Below are 24,071 nucleotides of genomic sequence, written 5' to 3'. Positions count from 1 at the left end.
CAAGATGGTAGAAAAGGACAGACCTGTAAAAGCTCCCCTCCATAACCCATAAAATACCTGCAAAAAATGACTCTAAAATTCTAGAGCAGCAGAAGTCACAAAACAACAGAGTGAAAGAGATTTCCAACCCAAGACACGAAGGGCGACAGGAAAGGTCTACGGCACCAGGTAAGGAACAGAGTGCAGCCCGGCTCTGGGCTTGATGTGGCAGGGACAGGATTGGAACAGGTTTCAGGGGACAGAATCCCCAGCACCAGCTGCTATTGCCAGAAACACCAAACACCAAACTTCAACCCACAAACACCAAAGACAGCTTCAAAGGTCAGTGAGAAAGCTCTTTTCACCTGCATGAGAAGGAAATGGGGTCTGGCCCTGCCAGGAGCAATCATTGCAGCAGCAGTGGTCATTTTTGGAGTCCTTAGCCTAAGCCCCTAGAGGAACTGAACAGTTGACCTGGATCTCAGTCCTGAGTGGCAGCCCTGAGTTGAGGAAGAGTGCTGGCATGGTGGAGCTGGGGGCGGTTGTGGAGATGGAATTGTACTCGCAGATCCTGGGCAGAAAACTGCTTGTGGTTGCTCACAGCCAAGACCCCAGGTCAGGAGAGGAGTAAACTTCTCTCCCTTGATTGTACCACCTTGGAGGAACTGAGAACTTACAAGTCCCCAGAGTATACCGTCCTCTTGATAAAGGATTCAAAAGTCAAATAATTGGCTGGGAAAATGCTCAAAAAAGAAAAAAAAAAAGACAATAGAAGGCTACTTTCTTGGTGAACAGGTATTTTCTTCTATCCTTTTGGATAAGGAAGAATAATGCATACCATTAGAGGAAGATATCAAAGTCAAGGCTTCTGAATCCAAAATCTCCAAAATAAATACACAATGGTCTCAGGCTACGGAAGAGCTCAAAAAGGATTTTGAAAGTCAAGAAAGAGAGATGGAGAAAAAATTGGGAAGAGAAATGAAAGCGATGCAAGAAAATCATGAAAAGTGAGGCAACACCTTGCTAAAGGAGATCCAAAACAATGCTGAAGAAAATAATACCTTTAAAAATAGGCTAACTCAATTGGCGAAAAAGGTCCAAAAAGCCAATGAGAAGAATGCTTTAAAAAGCAGAATTAGCCAAATGGAAAAGGAGGTTCAAAAGATCACTGAAGAATAGTTCTTTAAAAATTAGAATGGAGCAGATGGAAGCTAATGACTTCATGAGAAACCAAGAAATTACAAAACCAAACCAAAAGAATGTAAAAATAGAAGACAATGTGAAATATCTCATTAGAAAAACTGACCTGGAAAATAGATTCAGGAGAGACAATTTTAAAATGATGGAACTACCTGAAAGTCATGATCAAAAAAAGAGCCTACACATCATCTTTCATGAAATTATTAAGAAAAACTGCCCTGATATTCTAGAACCAGAGGGTAAAATAAATATTGAAAGAATCCACCGATCACCTCCCGAAAGAGATCTGAAAAGAGAAACTCTCCTAGAAATATTGTAGCCAAATTCCAGAGTTCCCAGGTCAAGGAGAAAATACTGCAAGCAGCTAGAAAGAAACAACTCAAGTATTGTGGAAATACAATCAGGATAACACAAGGTCTAGCAGCTTCTACATTAAGGGACTGAAGGGCCTGGAATATGATATTCCAGAAGCCAAAGGAACTAGGATTAAAACCAAGTATCACCCACCCAGCAAAACTGAGTATAATACTTCAGGTGAAAAATTGGTCATTCAACAAAATAGAGGACTTTCAAGCATTCTTGATGAAAAGACCAGAGCTAAATAGAAGATCTGACTTTCAAACACAAGAATCAAGAGAAGCATGAAAAGGTAAACAGGAAAGAGATATCATAAGGGACTTACCAAAACTGACTCTTTACATTCCTATATGGAAAGGTAATATTTGTAACTTGAAATTTTCTCAGTATTTGGGTGGTTGGAGGGATTACACACACACACACACACACACACACACACACACACACACACACACAGGGTAAGTTGAATAGGAAGGAATGATATCTAAAAAAATAAAATTAAGGGGTGAGAGAGGAATATATTGGGAGGAGAAAGGGAGAAATGGAATGGGGCAAATTATCTCTCATGAAAGAGGCAAGGAAAAGCTTTTTCAATAGAGGGGAAAAGGGGGGAGGTGAGAGGGAAAAAGTGAAGCTTACTCTCATCACATTTGGCTTAAGGAGGAAACAATATGCACACTCAATTTGGTATGAAAATCTATCTTACACTACAGGAAAGTAGGGGAGAAGGGGATAAGTGAGGTGTGGGGGATGATAAAAGGGACAGCAAATGGGAGGAGGGAGTAATTAGAATACTTTTGGGGAGGGACAAGGTCAAAAGAGAGAATAGAAGAAATGGGGGGTAGGGTAGGATTAAGGGAAATATAGTTAGTCTTACACAACACAACTATTATGGAAGTCTTTTGCAAAACTACACATATATAGGCTATACTGCATTACTTGCCTTCTCAGTGGGAATGAGTGGGGAGGGAGGAAGGGAGAGAACTTGGAACTCAAAGTTTTGGGAACAAATGTTGAGAATTGTTTTTGCATGCAAACTGGAAATACGAAATACAGGCAATGGGGTATAGAAATCTATCTTGCCCTACAAGAAAAAAGAGAAGATGAGGATAAGGGAAGGTAGGGGTATGATAGAAGGGAGGGCAGATTGGGGGAAGAGGTAATCAGAATGCACAGCATTTTGGGTGAGGGGAGGGGAGAGATGGGGAGAAAATTTGGAACTCAATTCTGTGGAAATGAATGCTGAAAACTAAAAATAAATAAATAAATATTTTAAAAAAGTAAAAGCTATTAAAAATGAACCTGAATAATCTTGTTAAAGATGCACTGAACCCAAGGGTGTAGGTACAGGTTAAGCCTTACAAATGAATGATTCTTTTCACAGCTGAAATAAGAACTGGCAGCAACTAGATTTGCTCCATAGTGAACATATATTATTCATTGGTTAAAAATGATTTTGCCAGATAATTTCAGAATACCTAAAATAGAAGAAGAAGTCAATAAGTATATTATGGGACTTTGGTGACTCCTTTTAGAAACCACTAAATTGTATCTCATCCAGAAAACCAGAGAATGTCTTGTCAACATGGAGTACTTATAAATTGCTATCTGACTTAAAATGCACACACATTTATGTAAATATGCATGTAAACGTACACATATGTATTTGCATTATTGATTAAAAGTATGGTAGGCTTGTTAAATTTAAAAATAAAAGTTTATTCTACATGTTGTGACTGTGTTAAAAACTACTCACAAATCCATCCCAAGGAAAAGTGGCTATCCGGCTACTGTTTAGATCAATAATGGAGAATTCTATTGTTAACATTAGGAACTTTGGTGATAAACTAGGTTAAAAGGAGCCAAATAGGTTCTGAAAATCTAGAAAGAAACAACAGACAGACATACTCCTAGTAGGGATTCAGAAAATACTTGATTAATAAATTTAACTTATAAAGGATACTGTAATGAGCAATAATACATAAGGACACTAAAGTCTTCTTACGAGAGTTAAAAATATCAATTGCACAATATGGGAAAGATTTGGCGGTAATTCATGTGAACAGCATGAGAGTTTTAGTGAATTACAAACATGAGTTAGAAGTGCCCTGTAGTAGCAGCACAAGCTAACATGATCATAAGTGATAATAAAAGAAGTTTCGCAAATAGTCAACAAGGGATAGTTCTGTACTCTGTTCTAGGACAAAATGCATTTGAAACAGTTTCACATCTTTAGGATTTTAGAGAAGTCACAACATCTCTGGGCTTCCTTTAAAAAAAAAAAAAGAGCATTAGAATAGATGACCACAGAAATTTTTATCTTTTTAAATAGTAGGAAAACAATTACTATCTGTTGAAGTAGTTTATGACTGATAGTTAAGTTAGACAGGAATGGGGACAGGATTTGGACACCTGTGACTTCCCTATTATAGAGAACTTACAGGATGAGGAAACTCCTTTAGCAGGACAGGACAGAGCTCTCTCTGACCTTTGTAAAGAGAATCACCTAGAGTACTGAGAAGTCAAATGAGCTCTTCAGGCTCAAACAGAGGTCAGCCATCTACTGTAAGGGATCATGACCATTTATGCCATACTATCTCATGGTCAGAGTATGATGCTAAAGAAAAGAAAGCATTTTGTTCACTCTGACCTGTTCTCTAGATATATTCCCTAAAAAAAAAGATCAAAAAGACAAAATTTTTACAGCTGAAAGATCCAAGAAGTCATCTCATACATTTGTACATCAATTTACAAATAAGGAAATTAATGCCCAGGAATGTTAAGTGATTTGCTCTAAATAGTGAGTAGCAATACTCAGATGTGAACTCATGCTTCCACTAGACACACAGTGCAATCTCGCAAACTGACTTTCAATAATATGGTGAAATGATAGTCTATGACCTTCCATGAGGTTACAGTCCAGAGAAGCGAATACGAATACACACACATGAAAGACCTCACCTATCTGCAAAGGTTCCCTCCTAAAGGCCAATGAGCAGAAGAAAGGGACACCATAAAGTCCAGACACTAAAGCTTGGGCACCTTATTTATAAGGAAAGGTCCACGTATTCTTATTCATGGTCTACTTTTATTTCAAACATAATTTGAACAAATTTTGTTATCTGATGACCAGTCGGGAGAAAAGCAATACAGCAGAGTGTCAGCAGAGAAGGATCCTATGAGAAGCACAAACAATGAAAGCTACAAGAAGTGACAGGAGTCACAAAATATGAGATAAATAATTTCATTTGTATGACACTGAAAAGGTCTGTACTAATGGAATCAGTGCAGCTATTGTAAAAAGGGAAAATAGTAAATGAGAATAATTTTTCCATAAATTATCTGATGACTTCATAGCCATTCTATGACTGGAATTAATATAAATAAAAGACCAAAAGTCAATCCCCAATGGATAAGTACTCCAGGAGCTCTCAAAAGAACTGTGGATTGCTCCACAACCATATGAAAGATGGCCCTGAATCACTGAAAACAACAGAAATGCAAATCAAAACAACTTTACCTCCTGCTCAGCATATTGGCCAAGAAAACACAAGATGAGAATAGCCAGTGATAGAGGGAACTGTAGATATACAGACAAATCAAGTGCAGGTTGGTGAAATTTTGAAAACTACTTTGAATTATATTTAAAAATATGACAATGTTCATATCTATTCACTAGAGGTCTTCCTGCTGGACACATGACCCAAGGAGGTCAGGGATAGAAAGAAAATTCATATCTGTATCAAAATATTCACAGCAGCCTATTTTGTAGCAGCAAAGAAGTAGAAAAAAATAGCTGTCCATTGACTGGAGAATGGTGAAAGATATTTTGGTTCATGAATCTACCAAATGGGATATACTGCAACATAACAGACTGCCAATATGAATTCTGAGAAGTATGAGAAGATTGATCGGCACTGATTCAGAAGAAAGCGAGCAGTCGGAGAAACAGAGTACATGATTACTACAACAACATAAATGGAAAGAAGAAAAAAGAACCCTGACATGTCCCAAGTTCTCCGTGTTCTCCCTTGAGAAGAGTTAAGAGGCCTCTGCATGTGCTATATCACAGACATTGTCAAAAATAGTTAACAAGTTGGTTAGTTTTATGTAAATATTTTTATCCCATTTTTTTTACTCTTTGTTACAAAGAAAGGCTCAGGGATATATTCAGAAATGCAGGTAATAGAGAAACAGAGGTATCAGTAATTAATCATCATGAATTAACTGTTAGGACCTGGTCTTACAAAGCAAGTTATGAGAGACAGTGCCTGTTTTCTAGGACCTTATGCTAGCAATGGAAAATTAACACAAAGCAAAACACAACGGAAGTGACAACAAGGAGAAAAAGATTAAAAGATGATAAGTGACTAATATAAGACATCCCCCAAATCACAGCAGTACAGGGCCTCTGAGAGAGGGGAAATAGCATGCTCCTTCTTTCTGAGCAGGTGTCGGGGCCATGACTGGATTACAGTGAGATTGAAAGAATGTTTAATGATGAAGTTGAGTCATCAAGAAAGGGCTAAATTCTCTTTGGTATATACACTATTTAAGAAGTCAAGGAAACACATTATATACATATGTATATGAATATATGTGTATGCATGCATGCATATATTATATGTAGAAACACACTATATATAGAAACACATTATATACATATATATATAAACACATAAAATGGTCTAAAGATATTTAAAAAGTTACTGCTTAAAGGAAAAAACCTTTTAATTTCAGAAATTCACTCACGCAGAACACTTCCATCCTGCAGAGTGCTGAACACAGGCCGTATGTCTACAAACTGTAAACTGTTTTCCCCTTTAGCCTTTATGGAACAATCCTAGTCCATTAGAAATTTAACAACATACAGGCAAAGTTAAATATCAACAATGACACTATTCTTAACAGAAAAGCCAAGTCTACTTACAGCTTGGAATGGACTGGATTGACTCTAGCTCTGGAAAGGTCATGAGGGTCGTAATCTCTGGCAGGTCAGCTTGCTTTGGGTCTCCAAGAGTTTGGTCTGCCCAAACTACCGTCTTCTTTCTCTCCACTAAATGTTCAATTTCCTTAAAGTCGGATTCAAAATGAGAACTTGCTAGCCCAGCTTCTTTTAATGCCCCATGCTGCTTTCTTAGGACTGGGAGCAAAGCATTCAGCAGACTACAACAAACAAGGGAAAATATAACTTATAATTAAATCCTAAGGAACATGCCAATCACAACCACCAATTTCACCCAAAGTATGAGGGAGACTTGTTAAAACAGAAAACTACTATGATATTTTATTTTGGAACAAATTATAAAGGCAATCAAATATTTCTGCATTTTCATGACTAAAACAACATAATAACATAACGAATCATAACAACAGATATGTAAGATAGTGAGGGGTTTTATAAGGTTGCGAAATTTGCTTCTATTCCACAAAAGTGGTGTAACTTTGGCTAAGAAACTGCTTCTCTGGGTCATCCTTTCCCCATTTATATCCTTATTCCCCATTTTACCTTTCCCCAGGTAAAAATACTTGTACTGCCCATGTCATAGTGTTAAATGAGATAACATATGTGGAAGGGCTCATAAATGATAAATCAGTATGTACAACATTAAGTATTACTGATGTTCTTAAAATGAGCAACAGTGGATTCAAATGATGATTTGACAAAATGAAGATACCCAGGATCCTTAGATATATGAAATTTGAAAGGAATGAATTACACACTTCTTTATATGAGTTGAATGGAACTGAATGCTTAAGAACTTTATCATTTTACTTATTTCTTCATATATCATACATATACTTATGTAAAGGTATACACATATATGTATAATATTATTTGTCATTTTGTTATTTATTTAAGAATGTTTAAGGGCTAAGAATAATTCTCATGTCTTGAATTCGTTTCTTACTAAATTTTAATTACATTAATTAAACTTTTAATTGTCTTGGACAATTAAACTCTTATGCTTAGTTGTTGATTCGAATTATTTTTTAAAATGCATTTTAAAATTATTATGCAATATTTTAGTGTAGCATGTTATATTTAGTAAAAATGGAAAGACAAACAAAAATTATATGTAAATGTTTTCAAAATTAAACCAAGTCAAGACAGATGCAATGAGCAGCTAGTATGTGAAAGAACTGTGCCCAGCACGGCAGGGACATGCAGAGCTTAAGACATGGCTACTGCCATTTAGTAGCAGCGATGTAGACTTCAAGCAATGGAGACTCACTGGGGAAGCAGATAGAAATGTGAACGATAAATATGGAAAAAGCAATTCAGTCAGGACATGTCAAAAGCTGAATGACTACAGCCAACGACTGCAAAGGAGTTTATTGGGGGAGATCGCTGCCTGCCGTGATGCTCCGCTGAGGTTTTGGGGAAGATGAAGGCAGGATCCATGGTGATCATGACGGCTTAGGCAGAGGAGAGAAGGTAAGGAGGGAGGGTAATCCAGGAGAGAATAGTGTGAGCAAAAGAAGGCAGGACAGTACTGGGGGTCTGAGAAGGGATCGAATATCCTGCTCATCTTAGGGATGAAAACAACTCTGGGGGAAAAGCCACAGAAGAAACATCCAGGGAGCTAGAGGAGGATGTGGTCTTAATGGGCCACTCTTCTGCACAGAAGAGGAAAAGCTCTTAAAAAAGCAGAACTGCTAATGAAAACTGCAGTGCTCTGTGGGAGTACCCTGATAAATAAACTGCTCCTGAGCCAGCAGAAGAAGCAGAAAAATGGAGGAGGCACTCTCATGGCAGAGCTGAAGAGCTGTTCGAAGAGAAAAGTAAATAAAGGATGTTCTGAGTGGTAATCACTAAGTTATCATGTCAAGTTCCTTTTGGAATAATGAGTTTCATGATCCTAAGTGACATTAGAAAGCAAAAATATTATCTTTCAAAACATTATAATACTAACTTCTAATAGGGTTTCTTAATGGCAGGCAGTTCTGAATATGCTTAATTAGTTAATTAGAATGCGCACAGCAAAGGCGGGCAGTGCTGGCTTGCGCGCCCTGGGTCACACAATTGTATGTCTCTGGCCTCAGCCTCGTCCTCTCCAAAGTGAGGGGGCTGATGGGGATGACTGTTAAAACGCCTTCCAACTCCCACCCTCTGATCCCGGAAGAGGAGGAGAAAGTTAAACGACACAGGAGGAGTTTCAGACTTTTCTAAAACATCACTGACTTACTTTTCCGTCTGTTTGTGCTGCTGCTCTTGGAGAGAGGCGAGATTCATCACGTGTCTGATTTGTGTTTTTAAATCTTTTATCTCAAGCTTCAAGTGGAAGTCGTGGATATCTTTACTGAGCTCCTTGAAAAATAGGGGGTCAAACATGGAATGAAAGTGTACAAAGGAGCTGCGTGTCAAATTGTAAGATAACCAGTAAAAAGAGTTATCATCCACACAGAACAGTTTCAATAAGAATCTTTTAATTAGTATTAGTAAATATATTGTTAATTGATTGTTATGCAAATTATCCATCTCATGAAATAGCTCCTCCATCATGACTGATCCAGTCACAGGTGGTCTTTCTCAAGGTGTCTGCCTGATTTGTGAGTTAGCAATGAGGTAGATGGGCCTTGTTATCCCCATGCTCCTGCTACAGCCCGCATCAAACGTTTTGTGCACACAACACAGACACACAGTAATACTGGCACCAGCCCCAGGGAACCCAAGGTCAGATGCTTCATCCTGTTCTCTGCTGTAGTTATACCTCTTAGATAGGAAAGAAAACAATTTGGTAGTTTCTATCTTGTTTTTATTCTAATTTTGCTTTGTTTAGAAAACTTTTGGGAGGAGCACAACTGATATTTCCTTTCCAAGCTGAAAGGGAGTAAAGTTCTACTACAATTTTTCACAGGAAACAAAAATATGTTAAAATATATAAAAATGACATGGCAAAGAGTTAAAAAATGCACAGCGTAAAAATCCTATTTGATATATAAAGTCAGAATGAACCTCCTATCCTGTAACTTCTAATTACAAAGATTACCCTGAGTATTACCCTATGCCAGTAGGAAAATACAATTAATATCTTACCCAAATAATCAGAATTCTCCCACAAAATACATCAATTTCAAGAAAATAAAATAACAATATGATTAAATCACAGCCATGGTGCTTATGGGATAAAATGAGTTCTCAAAAGCCATGCCAGTGAAATACAGGCCTGGGGAAGTTTTACCCAACCAGAGACCTATGGCATTTGTTGTACAAGGACAAGATAACGACAAGGTTCATGATGATCATTCTTCACCATCAGGTTGACGACAAATACTTTTGGTCCAAGGAATTCATGAAAACCATTTCCTGAGGTGTTGAGGTGCAGTCATTCATATCAGCAAAGGGAACACCCCAAGAAGTGCACCTGAATGATTCCACAGAGCTGTATGCTACCTCTGAGTCATCATTAGAATCAATTATGAAACTATACCTAAGTGATGAAGTTCGGTTTAAGAAAATTCAAGTAGATCAAACACTATATAAGTAGGCCTTAAAAAAAAAGTCTGTTATGTTTGCTGTCTGTAGATTGGCCTAGTTAAGTACAGAAAGGCTCAAAAGCAAACTGGACATTAGGTCATGAATTGCTTGGCTACAACAATCCACAAAACAAACAAAACTACAAAATGTTCCCCAGTTCTGTCCTTAAGAAGGAGAATGGCAGGAAAGGAGTAGAGAGGACAAAGAATTAATTTTTACATCTCCCAACATTATTTTCATTGTTAGGACTGTAACTAAACCTTATCAATGTGGATATTCTCATTACAAATGAAACCTCAATTTATATAAAACTTAAATGGAAGGTTCTCTTCTGTAGAAGCACATAAGGGAGCTGGTAGAATTGATTTCACTGTGTAATTCAAGGCCAAAAGCAACATAATTTCATGGGATGTTGAGCAAGAGGATGGAATACATTACAGGCATGGACAATGATCTGTGCATGAAGGAGGCAGGGCAAAGGAGCTGCTGAGTTTAAAGACTAGCTAACAGTCTAGACTGACTTGGATGTCAAGCCTATGAACAACAGTGATGAAAACAGTAATACAATGCTAGCATTGACATAGTACTTTCAAGCATATGAAGCATACCACATGGTCTCATTTTATCTTCACAACAACCTTGGCAGCCTCTTATTGTCCCCATTTTTATAGATGAGGAAACTAAAGCATAGGTTACATGATTTGCTCAGGATCACACAGCTACCTAGTGACTCAGCCTAGATTTGAACTCGAGTCTTCCCATTCCAAGCCCAGTGTTCTGCCCATGATACCACCTGACAGAGCTTTTGGCTGGAGCCGATTTGTGGAGGGCCTTATATGCCAGCCTGAGGAATTTGTATTACTCTGGAGACAACAGAGAGCCACTGAAATCTCAAAAAGATGAGTACTGATATGAATAGGCCTGTACCTGAGGAAACTTATTTCTGCCATCTGTGTAAAAGATGTAGAGATCTACTAGAAGTCTAGTGTAATATTCCAGGTGAGATGTAATTCATCACCTTAGCTAGGGCAGAGCCTACGTGAATGGAGAGGAGGGGAGAGATGCTCATGGAGTTTTGATGGAGGCAGAATGGGGCAAGACTTGATGAATGATTGAATTAGGGCAGTGTTGGGGTAAAATGGGAAAGAAAGGGAGAAAGATGATGCAAAGATGGCTCTAAGCTTATCAACAACTGCTTGACTAGGATGCTTTCACACAGAAGGCAGTTCATTGAATGTGGAATTTTGGAGGTAGGATGAATTTAAAATGATGGACTATGAATTCTGTTTCTAACACTTTGAACTTAAGATGTTGCTGAAACATTGGGGTAGAGATGTCTAGCAGGCAGTTAGTGATATGGATCTGGACTGAGATTAAGGCTGGATATGTAGAGATGATGGATGATGGCTGATGGGATCTGATGGGAACTGATGGGATCACTAAGAGAGAATGCAGAGTGAGAAGAAAAGGCCCATGGGGAAAGCTCTGAAAGACTTATGGAGTGGAAGATGGACTAAAAAGGTCTGTTAAGATTTAGCAGTTAAAAAATCCTGAGCAAATTTACAGAGCAGTTTCGGTGGAATGATGGGACTGGAAGGCTGATTCTAAGAAGCTGAGAAGAGAAGGCATGGAGAATAAAGGACTTTTTCTAGAAGCATCAGTGTGGAATTCAGGGGAGATATGGGATGATAGCTTGTTGGAATGCCAAGATCAAGAGAGAGTTTTCTAAGGATAGGTTAGACATGAGCACGTTTGTAGGCAATGCGTTTAACTGAGAAACTGGGAGAGTATCAATCCTTTCACTCTTCTCATGAGTCTATTAATTGGCCTATGTACCTACTCTCCACTGGAGGTTCTGAGAACCTGCCTATTGACTCAACACTCCAGACTGAGTGACCCCACTTTTCCAATGAATTTTTAAAATGCTGTATTTTTTTCAGCTTCTATTCTATTTTGTTGCTCTTTAGTCATTTTTAGTTGTGTCTGACTCTTCATGATCCTCTCTGGGGTTTTCTTGGCAAAGATATTAAAGTGGTTTGCCATTTCCTTCTCCAGTTCATTTTACAGAAGAGGAGACTGAGGCAAACAGAGTTAAGTGACTTGCCCGGGGTCCTACAGCTAGAAAGTGTCTGAGGCTGGATTTGAACTCAGGTCTACTTGACTCCAGGTCTGACACATATTCACTATGTCACCTAGCTTCCCTCTATTCTTGTCCCTCTCCATTTCTCACCCCTGACCCCCAATCTCAATGGCCCTTGTCAAGTCAAGGGACAGCCTATGGACCACTATAATAGTAGGAGTAGGAACTGATTTTTTGTTAAAGTACTAATTAAACTCTAAGAAATGATTCCAATATAGAGAACTGAGTCAAATATATAAGAACACAAATTATTCTACAATTGATAAATGGTCAAAGGATATGAATAGGCAGTTTTCAGATTTAAGAAATTAAATTTATCTACAATCATACGAAAAATGCTCTAAATCACTATTGATTAGAGAAATGCAAATCAAAACAACTCTTAGGTACCACATCACACATATTAGATTGGCAAACATGACAAAACAGGAAAATTATAAATGCTGGAGAAGATGTGGGAAAATTGGAGCACCAATGCATTGCTGGTGGAGTTGTGAACTGATCCAATCATTCTGGAAAACAATTTGGAACTGTGCATATAAACATGCCTATCTTTTGACCCAGCAATACCACTTCTAGGGCTGTATTCTGAAGAGATCATAAAAATGGGAAAAGGGATCCACATGTACAAAAATACTTACATAGGTTCTTTTTGTGACAGCCAAGAATTGGAAATTGAGGGGATCCCCATCCATTGGGGAATGGCTGAACAAGTTGTGCTATACGAATATAATGGAATACAATTGTGCTAAGAAATGACGAGCAGGCAGACTTCAGAAAAATGTGGAAAGATGTATACAAACTGATGCGAGTGAAGTGAGCAGAGCCAGGAGAACACTGTATACAGGAATAGTCACAGTTGCTTGATGATTCACTCTGACAGACTTAGCTCTTCTCGGCAATGAAAAGATCCAAGACAACTCCAAACAACTCATCCACCGCCAGAGAAAGAGCTAAGGAGTCTGATTCAGATCAAAGCCTGAAGTTTGCTCTTCTTTTCTTGTGTTGTTTGGTTTTGTTTCTTCTTTTCGTTCCTACTATTTGTTCTTTACAAAGTGACTAAAGCGAAAATATATTTAATAAGAATGTATCTGTAAAGTCTTTATCAGATTGCACACCATCTTGGGAAGAGAAGGGAGGCAGAGAAAATTGAAAATGATTTCAACTAAGGTTAAAACTGATCTTAATTTCTTACTGCTTTGACCGTGGGCTCTGACAGATGGGCCATGGCCCCAAATCATCACTGCGATTTAATGTTCACTAAAGTTATTACGGGCCATTTCCATGCCTTTCATACAAACCTGTTTTCCCAGGGCATAGCATCATCCCCTTTACAACTCTATCTAGGAAAAAAACCAAATCAATAACGCTACACCTAGAAGGAAAGGCCAATCATTTCTCTTATGCTGCCCGTTGCCGTTCTCTTTGACTTCCCGTCCCAAATACTTTTCTTTGGTGACCACTCACCTATATATTTTTTCTGTCAAGAGCATAAGCTTTGACTACAGGCAGTTCCATCATTTCCCTCTACCTCCTCACAAAATGAGATAAAAGAAAAACCCTGGTCCCAGCCAATGAGACGCCAAGGTAAAACATTGCTGTCAACATCTCCTGCTAAATGGCTTCTATTTGTGTTTTTGCATCTTCCAACCACTGCTCTGAGCCCTACCCTCTGAACCAAACAGAACAAATCCACTCTCTCATAATATGGCTGCTTCCCGTTTTCCTAGCAGGCCCACACATGAGTGGTTCCATTGTACATCACTGGGTGAAGCTGTGGTTCTTCCATGAGAGGTCAACGTCTTGTTTCCTACATCAAAAAGAAGTTACCATCTGAGGCTGTGTGAATGGTACATTACTGACAATCAAAAACTTAATGGACAAGGCACTGTGTGCTAGACAGTGAAAGTCTAGCAATTAGTGTAGAATAAGTGCTTGGATAAGTCCAAAGGAAACCATGACCCCAGAGGTCTATGGATAGCTTGAAGAAGGTTCTCTCCTTTGAGAAATATAGGACTTGAGCTAGACCTCAAAAGTAGTAATTAAATAAATGAAGGAAATAGAGGAGGCAATTCCAAGCAGGAAGCAAAAGTGGTAACTTTTGTTTATCTGGTTTAAGAACAAAGAACAGACTAGTAGGCTTTTTCAGCTGACGTTGTTTAGAAAAGAATGGTTCAGTTTCATAGTGATTACCTATAGGTTTTTCTTCTCTAAGGTTTCCATATATGAAATTCAAGCTGATGTACAGAAAGCTTTTTAGGAGAAAACCTAGTTCATGAAACCAATTATAGTGAAAAGATACTCTATTTTATTTTCCTGGAGCTTGTTCAGCATGTCTTTAAAAAATCTGTTTCAAATCTGAAAATCTGACTGGTTTTTGTTTTTTTTTTTTTGCCTTTTCAGGCAATCATTGAGAGACATTTTCTTTTTTCACAACACTTAAAATGAATTCTTCTTTCCCTTATTCTTAATTATTAAGTTGACTGGAATTCTTTGAAATGATGGCCAGAAAAGTAAAAGACTGACAACAGATTACGTAGGATTTGGATTACCCTAGAAATAACCTGCAAGCATGGAGCACATGCTGAGCCCTGCCCTGGTTCACACGTGTACTCCATGTGCAAGCCACCTCATTTACCATCAACAGATCCCTCTCAATGTGCCTTGTTTTCTGCTTTGGTGCATCTGTCCTTTCTTTCCCCTGCACTTGGGGGGAAATCCTGTCTTCAATTTTTCAGATTTTCTCTTTCTTCCAGGGTCCCCTTAGATGTTAACTCTTCCACAAGAGAGATCTTTGAGTTCTTCTTTTAAGCTCTTGGGGCTCCAACCTTCCTCAAATGGGGTCGCAGAGAGTTAATCTGAACTTTACTTACTTTACTGTCAACCTTTTATTATACTTATCTTAGAACATGTTGTGTTTCTATCTTGTTTGCCAATCAGAAGAAATGTTTCTGATGCAGGGGATGGGTCATGTTTAAACTCTGGTGTCCCCAGGGCGACCACACTGGCATTTAACTGACTTCTGAGCTGAGTTAACATCAGTAAAGTAACAGTAGAAGACAGGAAGATAGTCAATGTTCCTGACACTAATGTCTTAAGTGAACTCTAGAACAGCTTAGCTATACCACCTTCCACTAAGTACAGGGTTCCGAAAGGATCTTTCATTGAGGGTAAAAAAAAAGAAACTGATAACAGAACCAGCCAGAACATCGTCTTTTGTTCATTCCTGAGTATACTGAAAGCTACCACAAATCTTTTGGTCCAAGTTCCTCAGGTCATGGAGGAACAAAGTGATGCCCTGGGAGGCATTAAGGCCATCCCAGTCATGAGCACCAGAGAAAGGAGCTGAACCTCAGCCTGTCAACACTAAAGCTAAACGTCTTTTCTGGGAATCCTGTTATGATGTATAATCATATGGAAGGCACCAACCACCATGTTGACATTTTATGGTCACCAAAGGTTGCTGTTTGTCCTTCATTGTCGAAGAGGACCATGACATCAAGGAGGTGATGCCATGACATGTAAGTGAACTGGATTTAAGTGAAGGAGGGCTGTGCTAAGTTACCAGCCTCACTTTCTCCTCTGGAGCCATCTAGATCCAGTGGCCAGATATGGATCAGGACAACTGAAGATGGGCCAAGATGTAAAGGTACTTCCCTTCACAGAAACCTAAAGCATTAACATGTAATAATCTTAAGCGTGTTTATAAGAACGGTCGACGTTTCTATTTAAAAACAGAGACATCTGTTTCAAAAACAGCACAGGACATAACTACAGGAGGAAGGCATCACCAGAACAGAACAATTTCATTGGAATGATAAATTTGTTCAGTGGAGAGGCAATGAATAAGACCGAGTTCTCTGTCTTAGAAAGCCACAACATTTGGTCTTACAATGCCATGTTTTAGTTTAAAATGCCACCATTATTCTATATCATCACTCTATATTTGCTAATATAAAGGGAAGGATACATGTATACATTTGAGTACTCTCAGGGAAAACCAGTCATTTAGAACACAATCACATGGTCATGCCCTCAGCTTTGGAGAGCTCAACGTGAAAAATAATTCCAATGATTGCCTTTTTGGAGTGTCAATAGTGTTAAAGAATAGAAGGCTCAGATTGGAAGCTCAGATCAATATTTTCCCTATACTTTCCCTTTTCAGATTGGGCATGTTTGACATTTTATTTTACAGGGAAAAATCCTTTTTACGTGTGACTCTTGCCTTTTATTAGAGACCATAAGTAGAACCTGGGCCACCATAATGTCAGCTGCTGGAATGTAAGTCCCTTTGTAACAACAATACCTAGGATAGTCCTTTGCACATTTACTAATCATATAGTTTTTGTGTTCTCTCCCCTCTCACTTACTCTGTCTTTCTCTGTCTCTGTCTCTCCCCTCCTCACTTTCTATGTCCTCTCCCCCCCCTTTCCTTCTATCTGTTTCTCCTCTTTGTCTTCCCCCTTCTTCTTTCTGTCTCTCCCTCCTCTTTTTATCTTCCTGTCTCTCTCCTTTCTCTATGTCCTCTCCTCTCCCTCTCTTCCCTCTCTGCCCCCTGCCCTCTTGGTTGCAGGACAATTCCTGTTACTACCCCGTGTTCCTCCCTGTTCTAGCTGCTGTTTTAATTGCTACTGTTACTCCTGGTACCACCCTCCTTGCCTTTTCTCTTCTTTCCTGCCCACTCCCCTTCCATCACAGCCCATCCATCACTAGGTACCTTGATATTCCCTGGTATCTGAGGACTTTTTTGCTTTCTTCCCTGGCTAGTTTTGGATCCATAGCTGTTCTAGAAACCTGAGAGTCCAGAGGGTTGGATTCAAGAGGGTTCAGGTCTCACAAAAGACATCAAGAAGAACTTTGGTGCTTCTCACTTCTTAGCTACACTGAATGATGGAGAGAATGGTATAATGGAGAAAAAAATAATTACTGAGTCAGAGGACCTGGTTCTGAGTCCTGGTTGATGTTTATAACCTGTTAACCTGGATAAATCACTTAAGTCCCTGTAGGCCCTTCCACATTAGTAAAATGAGAGGGTTGGATGAGATGAACAGTTAATATCCCTACTGGCTCTAATTTCATGATTGTCTGGAGTCTGAAATTTTAAAAAAAAAGTTCTTCCATAAAAGGAATTAAGTGTTACCTAAGGGAAATAAAGCCGCAACAAAAGCTGTTAATTCTAACACTGACACACAACTACCCTTTCTCAAAATAATCTGTTTAATCATTTCAGGTAGACTTTTCTAACCTCAGATTTATACTTTACTATCATAAGATGCCAAAGACTTTGAAAGACATTTCTTATATATTAAACAGAAAGATCAAGAATAAATATTTTATTACTTTAAAAATTAGTATTTAGAGCTGGATCAAAATTAACAAGACGATTAATCCTAAAATCAAGTTTGAAATAGATCACTCCCAGTCTAATACAGGAATTAACCTATATAAAGGTCTCATTACTGAAGTCTAATAAGAATTAGAGATAACGACAATCTTTTAAACTACAGAAAAGGCAAAGCATCAGATTATGAGTCAGTCAGAAGATCTAGTCTGTATTGAAGGCAAATGAACTTAATAGGTTCAAGGCTTGGGAAAATCACTGAATGAAAGATATTTGCTTAAAAATGGCCACAATACATAGAACTCAGCTTTGAAGTGAACTTGAATGTAATAAGTGCTCGGTACCTTTGAAACAGGGCCATTTTTGCTCAGGAGACACATCTCATGCTCAACCTGATGAAGCCAATTCGTATTTTCATGAAATCGCTTCATTTCTTCTTCTCTTTTCTTCCCCAGGTGACAGCGACGGGTTTGGAGCATTGCAAGCCTATGATCTCGTTTGCAAGTGGCCTGAAATACAAGATATTTCCTAGGAAATTATGGGACAAAGATACCGAGTTCTATACCAAATGAAAGATCTCTTTGAATTTCATAATCCAAAAGCCAAGGCTCCCATAATGCTCTTTGATCTATATAAGGTTAGTACAGTAACACACTTTGTAGGATGCTCTTGCAGTCAATTAAGTTAGGCTATGCTTTCATATTTAGAGCTATTACTCCCTTGAAATCTTTACAACTGCTGGCAGGAAAACAGGAAATTGAATCACTTTTATAAAATTTCACATAAAGAGTTTATGGCTTTAAGAAACACAATGGCTAAATTAAAGATTGAAATTATTTCTACTAAAATACATTTATTAGGCTGAAAAAATGAAAGCACCTTTCAGGTTCTCTCTATGGTGCTTAAATCACCTTATATGACACTGAGACAAACATAAATCTTACCACGAATCAACAAATATGATTCCCTCCTACCCCCCACCATATCTGATAAATATTCTCCATGATGCCTCCAAGAAGCTATCAGTCATTCAGACTGTCTGAATTACTTCTAGGGACAAGAGTCCACCACTTACAGTGATACGTTAGTTAACACGTGGGGTACAGGCATGATTTTTAACCTTGAAATATTACTGTATGAAGGACCTTGCAAATTATCATTCTTTAGCTCACCCTGTCACTTTTAGAGGTGAGGAATCTGAAGGCTATAATTATTTACCTAATTAATATCATCAGAACCTTAGAGTGGGAAGACATCTCAGAGAGCCCCTGATCCAAATTGTTCCTGAACAAGAATCTATTCTACGCTCTCCATGACATGTGGTTATACAGCCTTTTCTCAAAGACTTCCAAGAAGGGGATCCCATGTCTTCCTTTAGTAGCCAATACTACTTTTCTAATTGTTTGGAAGATTTTCTTGCACAAAGGCTCTGTGACTTTCATCTGTTGTTGCTAATTCAGCCCCTTTGGTACCAAGTGGAATAAACGTTCTTCCTCTTTCATGTGACAGGGCTTCAAATACTTGAAGACATCTTTTAAGAACCCCCTCTCCCCCAATCTCTCTAACCCTCCACTCCCCTGACACAATATACCCACAGTTCCTCCACATACTACGCATGAGGCAGGAACTCAAGGCTCTTGATCCCCTTGTCAGGTTTCAGGTGCTCTCACACAACATATAGCAACAAAGAAGGAGCCAGAACCCAAGTCTTTTCTTCTTGAAGCTAAATATTGCTACTTCCTTCAAACAGTTTCTGATTCCATGATAGTAAAATAGATCACCGACTCCAGTAAAATGGCAGCTCTTTTCCGGGCAGGGACAGTATTATTTTTCTCTTTGTATCATGGTGTCTGGCACATGACAAGCACTTAATGAACTCTTATTGATTCAGGCTTTATTCTGTGGTCACTCCACTCTGAAACACCCTCCAGCTGTTAAAAAGGTTCTTCTTAAACTCAGCGTCCAGAGCAGAACATATTTTTTCACATGGGATCTGATTACGTCTGAATAGAGTTGGGACTACCATCTCTCTTCTTCTGAACACTATATTTCTATTAGTTTAGCCCAATCCGACAATGTATTGTCAATTCTGCACAAAGCTGCGCTACACTGGTGTGAGCAACACAAAACTGAAATAACACAGTGGCCCCTGTTCTTCAATGGGATCATAACCAAGAAAGACAGTCTAAACCGTCTTTCTTGGGGCTGCCACACCACGGAGCTCACTCATTTGGAGAATGCAATCCACTCATGCTAGCACATATTGTTCTTAGATATAGTTCTTCTATCCTGTAATGAATTATTTTTGGAAATGTGCAAGAATTCATAGTGATCTCTTTAGATTTTGCTTGTAATTCTATCTCCCTGAAATCGTTCTGGGTCCTGATTTTATCATTTACCCTATATTCATTCCCTCCTAGCTTTGGGTCTCCTTCAAGTTTCACAGCATTTTCTCAGTCTGCATTTCTCTTCTTCCTTGGCCTTGCTTAGAATAACCTGATAAAGCTACAAGGATACACACACACACAAACTTCTTGACTTCTGGCATCTCTCCTGCCTGGCCCCAAGCCTGGGACACTCTCCTTCCTAACTTCCCTGGTTTCCTTCTGGTCTCAACTGCAGTCCCACTTTCTGCAACAAACTTTTCCCATTCCTCCTAAATCTCTGAGGCTTCCCTCTGAGACAACCTTCAATTTATCCTGTATGTATCTTGTTTGTATAAAGTTGTCTGCATGTTGTTTTCCCCATTAGATTGTGAGCTTTCAGAGACCAAGGACAGGTTTTGAGTTGTCTTTTTTTCTTGGTCTTTTTTTGAGTATCCTTAGCACAATATCTGGAACGTATCAGATGCTTAATAAATGCTAGCTGACAGACTGACTACAGAGATCCTATAAAGGATTAAAAAAAAAAAAAGTAGGTTTGACTCTATTTAAGGATTAGCTTCTGATTCATGCCTGCACCTAGTTCTTGACTCTGATTTATAATATTTGACCCAGACCCCAAATAGATTAGACTTGCCCTTTGGTTTTATCATTAGAGGATCTTATTAGGGGACCCTAATGGTACTCTGAGAACAAGATGTCTACCTTCTTTAGGTAGACTGAGCATCAGATCTCATAGGTGACTCTGAGGTGACAACTGACTATAGGTAGGAATAAATTTTCAGACTTGGTTCAAGAAGCAGTTACTGAAAAACAAACAGCAACTAAATCTGCAGTTAGGTGGCTGGATAAGGAAATTCAGAAACAAAGAATATATGCCAAGGACCAGGGAAACGAGCAAGACCTCTATTCCCTTGGGTATGTGAGGGAAGGAGGGTCAGACTGTAGAACAACTGAATGAGTTCTAGAACACTAGGATGTGTATTTGAAAAGGTCCTTAGAAATTCCTTAGTCCAACTACCTGATTTTAGAGCTGAGGAATCTGAGACGGGGAAAAATGAGGAATCGCCAAAATTCACATGTAGTGACTTAATACATGTCATCTACTCCAAAGTCAGTGCTATTTCTCAGCGCTAGATGAATCTCAATGCAGAGAGAGACATTCAGTTGTCACAGTCAGGCTCTACGGTATTATTATGACCTGTAGAGTTCGGTTTTCTCAAAGGGACAGAACAGAGTGAGATGAGATTTAGTCAAGGTCAGGGAGGTGAGGCAGAGTCAGGTAAGGTGGGAATATTAAAGAGAGGCACTGAGGCATAGTAGATGGTATTGAACATGGGATCAGGAATAACAGAGTTTAGTCCAGATTAACTACATTCTTGGGAATTGAATATGTGTGACTACTAAGCGGAGTCAGTAATTAAGTCAGTAATATTTAAAAGATCAAGGGAAAAAAGAAGCATTGTAATATTGGAGAAGGGCAAATGTCCAAATTTTCAAAAAGAGAAAGAGAACAGACTTGGTAAAATGCAGATCAGTGAGCCTAATTCCAATTATTGGAAAAACTCTAGAATGAATCACTAAGAAGAGGGTTAGCAAACATCCAGAGGAGAAAGCAGTGATCACAAAGGTCTGGCATGGCAGTTTCATCAAGAACAGTGAGACTAACCTTATTTCATTTTTTGACAGGATTACTAAACTAGCAGATGAAGGGAATGCTATGGATATCTGGATTTAAGCAAAGTATTTGAAAAATAACTCCTTACTATGCTTTTGGAAAAGATGGGTAAATGTGGACTAGTTGATAAAACAAATAGATGGGCTGAGAACTAATTGAAAGGCCAGGCTCAAAGGGTAGTAATTAATGAATCAGTGCCAATGAAATGCTTGACACCATGCTATTTAAGATTTTTATCAGTGACTTGGGCAAAGGAAAGATGGTACACTTATCAAATTTGAAAACAGCACCAATTTGGGAGGGAGAGCTAGCAGCCTGGGGAAGAGTCAGTTCCCCAAAAGATTAATAGACTAGAGCATAGGTGTCAAACATTCAGTCCACGGGGTGCATGAGGCCTGCAACAATCCGAAGTGTAGCTCAAATCAGGGTATATAACTGAGAAATATTTAACAAAATAAAAAATATGACAGTGTATATAATAGCAAGCCTCATCTCCTCCTTAACCTAGTACAGAATGGCTTCCAGGTCATTCTTCTCCCAAAGACAAGAAAGTGGATCGTAGAGTCTGATCCTTATCCCTGTGTAATTCAGTTTTTAAGTGCCGTCTTTAATCGCTGTCCACAGATACAGAGGATGTAAATATGTAGTTTTCTACATTCTCCACAGGTTTCTGACACTTGAAAACTTAGTCTGATGTAGGTGACAAATCCTGAAACAAGATTCCAGGAGCCAGTTTCCTTCAGGAAAGTTCAGAACTTACTAGAAAAACAGCATAAAGTAGATGTTGACTAAGTAGACAAATATAGGATTAAAGGAAATGGAGAGCTGGTTTTATTGAGTTTCTAAAAATGACAGTTTTATTAAAAATATAATTATTAATAGTAACTCCACTCTGATAGTGTCCTCTAAGTAAATCCTGTGATTTCCTTATGCAACAATAGCTCGTTAGTAGTCCTGACCTGCGGCAGGCCCAGCAACCCCTCTTTAACTCTCTTGGATCACAGGGCTCAGTGTGGCTGCCCAAACCCAACACAATCTTTCCAAATGTCTTAGTGGTTCTCTACCAGAGCAGTCCAGTCCAGCTAAACTGATCTAGTCGAGAATATTACTGACATCTTCCCAATGCTTCATTTCTGCAAACGATACTGAAAACCCCTTCTTTCAAGAAATAGCTCTAATGTAACCTCTCGAATGCTTAAATACCTTTTGCCTCCTGAAAAACAGGGGCAGTAACACAGGTTTCCACACTTCCTCTAATGTGTTAACACAGTGTTTGGGTAAATAATAGGAAATAACATATCTGTGGACAGTGATTAAAGAAGGCACTTAAAAGCTGAGTTACACAGGGATAAGGATCAACTTCTAGGATCTACTTTCTTGCCTTTGGGAGAAAAATGACCCAGAAGCCTGGGCATTCATGACTGACATGCGGTTAACAGCCATTCTATACTAGGTTGAGGAGGAGATGAGATTTACTATTATATGCATTCAGAATTACTACACAGAAGAGACTAGACAACATTATAAAAAGTATAAGTCTTTGAAATATATCAAAGGCCTACTTGAGATTTCCATTTCACCACTGACAGGAAAGACCTATACAACAAAAAATTAAATATTAGTTATTTCAAACCTATGTCAGTTGGGAAATATCAAGTTGTCAAAAATATAGACAAAATATGTTCAAAATGTTTAAACAGAGAATTTCCTAGAGGTCTAAAACAAAAGGCATTGTTTTATTGTCTTCAAGTCCAGCTTTTTTTCATTTTAAAGACCCTCTAATACAAAATGAGTAATAAATATACTGACTGGGTACATCTGGTGAGGGAGCAGGGGGAAGAGACAAAGGAAGTAGGAAGGGAAAACAAAAACCTGGCTTCACTGGGGTCGGAAACTCCTCTCACTGGTACAGACTGGTAGTAGTTTGTCACTTCTTTTCTTGTCTACAGCTCTGGGCCATGAAATGATTGCCCATGGGTTCTCACAGGCATCAAAGACAGGACTTGAACTCAGATACTCTTGCGGCACAGCCTCATTGTTAGGACGTTACTAAAATGCAATTACTACAAAACAGACCCTCTCACGATTTTCATTTTGCTTTCTGCAAATTCTGATTAATTCCTAATTTTACAGACGACAATGTCAGATTTATTTTAAAAGATCTCACTTAAAAAAAATGAGGATCTTTTCTAACTAGAGTAGGGAACAGACAGCAAGTTTTGATGCATAAAAACGATGCTGCCCTTAGCAATTGTGCAGCTAAGCCAGGAAAAACCCCGTAGGGCTAACACAGTTATAGTACAGAGTTGTAAAAGGCCCAACTACCTTTTCGACTTTCTCTTCAGAGCACATCATTTTTATTTGTTTGTGGTACTGCTGCTGGTAGAATGTTTTTAGTTCATTTTCCTTAATCAGCATCTCCAAATTCAGATACTCTTGTCTGATTTCTTCACGGTTCCGGAACAAACAATTTAAAATCCCTCGAAATCTACCAAAAACAATATTTCACAATG

General features: G+C 38.6%; 1 protein-coding gene across 5 annotated transcripts in view; it reads right to left on the bottom strand.

Annotated features, from left to right (window-relative positions):
* Nucleotides 1-24,071, bottom strand: part of KIF18A (kinesin family member 18A) — a 109,765-nt gene that overhangs the window by 44,571 nt on the left and 41,123 nt on the right. For all 5 annotated transcript variants that reach the window (XR_011969275.1, XR_011969276.1, XM_072619280.1 and 2 more), the window contains exons 11-14: nt 23,884-24,046; nt 17,844-18,008; nt 8,727-8,848; nt 6,467-6,702 (exon numbers count right to left, since the gene is read on the bottom strand). Coding sequence is in view for 3 of the 5 variants with exons in the window: in XM_072619280.1 (XP_072475381.1) it covers nt 6,467-6,702; nt 8,727-8,848; nt 17,844-18,008; nt 23,884-24,046 (686 nt within the window). In the remaining 2 variants the exon portion in view is untranslated. The remainder of the gene's footprint in view (nt 1-6,466; nt 6,703-8,726; nt 8,849-17,843; nt 18,009-23,883; nt 24,047-24,071) is intronic.

The sequence above is a fragment of the Notamacropus eugenii genome, chromosome 6, assembly GCF_028372415.1.
Source record: "Notamacropus eugenii isolate mMacEug1 chromosome 6, mMacEug1.pri_v2, whole genome shotgun sequence".
Taxonomy (NCBI): Eukaryota; Metazoa; Chordata; class Mammalia; order Diprotodontia; family Macropodidae; genus Notamacropus; species Notamacropus eugenii.
This window is presented reverse-complemented; position numbering and strand designations above follow the sequence as displayed.